We start from the raw sequence: 3619 nt of genomic DNA on the forward strand, positions 1-3619 counted from the left end.
TCATCCTGTCTGTCTCTTACCTGTCTGTCTCTTACCTGTCTGTCTCTTACTTGTCTGTCTGCCAGGTGTTCTGGATGCTGGGCTCCATGCTGATCATCCTGCTGGGGATGCTGGTGGTCCCATCGATGGGCTGGAGGTGGATGATCCGCTTCTCGGTCGCCCCGAGCATCCTCCTCATCTTCCTCTTCAAGGTCTCACCCTCACTTGGCTTTCTCTCACCTGTCTTTCTCCTCTCCCCTGTCTCCCTCTCCCCTGTCTGTCTCCCTCTCACTTGTCTCCCTCTCACTTGTCTCCCTCTCCCCTGTCTCTCTCTCCCCTGTCTGTCTCCCTCTCACTTGTCTCCCTCTCACTTGTCTCCCTCTCCCCTGTCTCCCTCTCACCTGTCTCCCTCTTACCTGTCTCCCTCTAACCTGTCTGTCTCACCTGTCTCCCTGTCCCCTGTCTCCCGCTCACCTGTATCCCTCTCCCCTGTCCCCCTCTCACCTGTCCCCCTCTCACCTGTCCCCCTCTCACCTGTCTCCCTGTCCCCTGTCTCCCTCTCACCTGTCTCCCGCTCACCTGTATCCCTCTCACCTGTCCCCCTCTCACCTGTCTTCCTGTCCCCTGTCTGTCTCCCTGTCCCCTGTCTCCCTCTCCCATGTCTGTCTCCCTCTCACCTGTCTCCCTGTCCCCTGTCTGTCTCCAGTTCATCCCTGAGTCAGCCAGGTATAACGTGTCAGCAGGTAAGATGGCGGTTGCCATGGAGACACTGCAGAGAATCGCCAGAATGAACCGAGCGTCTCTCCCCCCGGGACGACTGGTGGAGTCAGTCGTGGTACGTTGGCCATCTTGTTGTTGTTCTTGTTACTACTACTACTATTATTATTATTATTATTATTATTGTTGTTATTATTATTATTATTATTATTATTATTATTATTGTTGTTATTATTATTATTATTAATATTCCAGAGTGAGCGAGGCAGCTGGAGGATGCTCCTCAACTCGTCTTTCAGACGCACGTCTCTGCTGCTCTGGTACACATGGTAATATACAAATATTATATATAATATACTCTAATATATATAATATATAAATCTAATAATATACTTTAATATATAAATGCTCTGGTGCCCCCCCGGTTTTACTTTCTACTACTTTAATATTGTCGTTGTCCCCCCCAGGTTCGTGGCGTCCTTTGCGTACTACGGCTCCGTCCTGAGCAGCTCGGAGCTTCTGGAGAAGAACTTGCTGTGCTTGTCCAACGCGGTAGACGAGCACCGTGTCCAACGGGAGGACGGACGCTGTTACTGCGTCCCCTTCCAGTCCAACGACTACCAGACGCTGCTCGTCAGCTGTCTCGGAGAGGTCGCACGTATGTCCTCACAGCGTCATTATCGGAGGACAGACCGTCCTCCAGCAGGGAGACAGGACAGACTGTCCTCCAACTTGGAGACTGTCCGTCCTCAAGCAAGGAGACATGACAGCCTGTCCTCCAGCAGGGAGTCATGACAGACTGTCCTCCAACAGGGAGACATGACAGACTGTCCTCCAGTAGAGAGACAGGACAGACTGTCCTCTTGCAGGAAGACAGGACAGTTGTTCCTGTCCTCTAGCAGGAAGACAGACTGTCCTCTAGAAGGACATTAAACATACATCAAAATACATAGACTAAAACATACTAATATATGTCCCCTCTGTCTCCTCTGTCCCCTCTGTCCCTCCAGTGGTCCCACTGAACATTGGTCTGCTCAACATCTTTGGACGGAAGATGAGTCTCACCGTGCTGCAGCTGGTGGCGGCCATTTTGTTCATGATGCTCAACATCTGCACCACAATGTAAGTCTGTCTGTCTGTCTGTCTGTCTGTCTGTCTGTCTGTCTGTCTGTCTGTCTGTCTGTCTGTCTACCTGTCTCACCTTGTCTCTGTGTCTAGGTTTGGCTTCACCGTGCTTCTCTTCCTGCTCCGCTCTCTGGTCTCCATGAACTTCACCGTGGTCTACATTTACACTGCAGAGGTACACACACACACACACACACACACACACACACACACACACACACACTGACCTGTGACACATGTGTTGTGTCTCAGGTATTGTCTAACATGTGTTGGTGTCTCAGGTATTGTCTAACAGGTGTTGTGTCTCAGGTATTATCTAACAGGTGTTGTGTCTCAGGTATTGTCTAACATGTGTTGTGTCTCAGGTATTGTCTAACATGTGTTGTGTCTCAGGTATTGTCTAACATGTGTTGTGTCTCAGGTATTGTCTAACATGTGTTGTGTCTCAGGTATTATCTAACATGTGTTGTGTCTCAGGTATTGTCTAACATGTGTTGTGTCTCAGGTATTGTCTAACATGTGTTGGTGTCTCAGGTATTGTCTAACATGTGTTGTGTCTCAGGTATTATCTAACAGGTGTTGTGTCTCAGGTATTGTCTAACAGGTGTTGTGTCTCAGGTATTATCTAACAGGTGTTGTGTACCTGTACAGGTTTATCCGACGGCGGTGCGCTCCTTGGGGATGGGTTTCTGTACATCGTTCAGCCGGATCGGGGGAATGATCGCTCCGTTCATCGCTCAGGTGAGTCCAGGTGTTCCTCAGGTGTTCCTCAGATGTTCCTCAGGAAAGTCCTGATGTTCCTCAGGTGAGTCCTGTAAACTGTACGTTTCTATTTTAACAATCTATATGTGTGTGTGTGTGTGTGTGTGTGTGTGTGTGTGTGTGTGTGTGTGTGTGTGTGTGTGTGTGTGTGTGTGTGTGTGTGTGTGTGTGTGTGTGTGTGTGTGTGTGTGTGTGTGTGTGTTTACTTAAGGTGCTGATGTCCCAGTCCGTGATCCTGGCTCTGTCCCCCTTCTCCGTGGCGTGTGTTGTCTGCGCTCTGGGAAACTTCCTGTTGCCAATAGAGACGCGAGGACGCGCTCTTCTGGTAAGAAACAGTCCACTTTATAATAAATGATAACATAATAATATAGTGTAATACGATATGCTATGATGTGATATAATGTATATACTATGATTTAATATTATATAATATTATAAAATGTATATAATATAATATATATAATATAATGTTTTCTTTTCTCTTTCAGCAAACATCCTGATGCACATGTTCCTGTTTTAAATTGTTACCTTTGTGTGTAAAGATAATAAATTAGTTTCTTTATTGGCTGTGTCGGTCTTTATTTCATCTCATTAGTTATGGAGTTATGAATTTAAACTGTTTTGACCGCGGTTATCAACTCTGGCATCATCAATACCATTAGACAGAACCATCCACTATCATTACACCCCCTCCCAGCAAATAGCAGTCATCCACTATCATTACAGCCCCTCCCAGCAGCTAGCAGTCATCCACTATCATTACAGCCCCTCCCAGCAGCTTGCAGTCATCCACTATCATCACAGCCCCTCCCAGCAGCTAGCAGTCATCCACTATCATCACAGTCCCTCCCAGCAGCTAGCAGTCATCCACCATCATTACAGCCCCTCCCAGAAACTAGCAGTCATCCACTATCATCACAGTCCCTCCAGCAGCTAGCAGCCATCCACTATCATCACAGTCCCTCCCAGCAGCAAGCAGCCATCCACTATCATTACAGCCCCTCCCAGCAGCTAGCAGCCATCCACTATCATTACA

At 47.8% G+C, this 3619-nt stretch overlaps 1 protein-coding gene across 1 annotated transcript in view; it reads left to right on the top strand.

The window, feature by feature from the left end:
* svopl (SVOP-like) overlaps positions 1–3145 on the top strand; it is a gene marked incomplete at its 5' end in the record, with an annotated part of 3474 nt that extends 329 nt beyond the window's left edge. The window contains 9 exons of the mRNA XM_034864073.1: positions 66–191; positions 686–814; positions 952–1025; positions 1164–1354; positions 1707–1818; positions 1915–1996; positions 2473–2562; positions 2795–2908; positions 3072–3145. Coding sequence (XP_034719964.1) covers positions 66–191; positions 686–814; positions 952–1025; positions 1164–1354; positions 1707–1818; positions 1915–1996; positions 2473–2562; positions 2795–2908; positions 3072–3083 — 930 coding nt within the window. The remainder of the gene's footprint in view (positions 1–65; positions 192–685; positions 815–951; positions 1026–1163; positions 1355–1706; positions 1819–1914; positions 1997–2472; positions 2563–2794; positions 2909–3071) is intronic.
* Between the last annotated feature and the right edge of the window lie 474 nt (positions 3146–3619).

Source organism: Etheostoma cragini, chromosome 23 (genome assembly GCF_013103735.1).
Source record: "Etheostoma cragini isolate CJK2018 chromosome 23, CSU_Ecrag_1.0, whole genome shotgun sequence".
NCBI classification, from domain to species: domain Eukaryota; kingdom Metazoa; phylum Chordata; class Actinopteri; order Perciformes; family Percidae; genus Etheostoma; species Etheostoma cragini.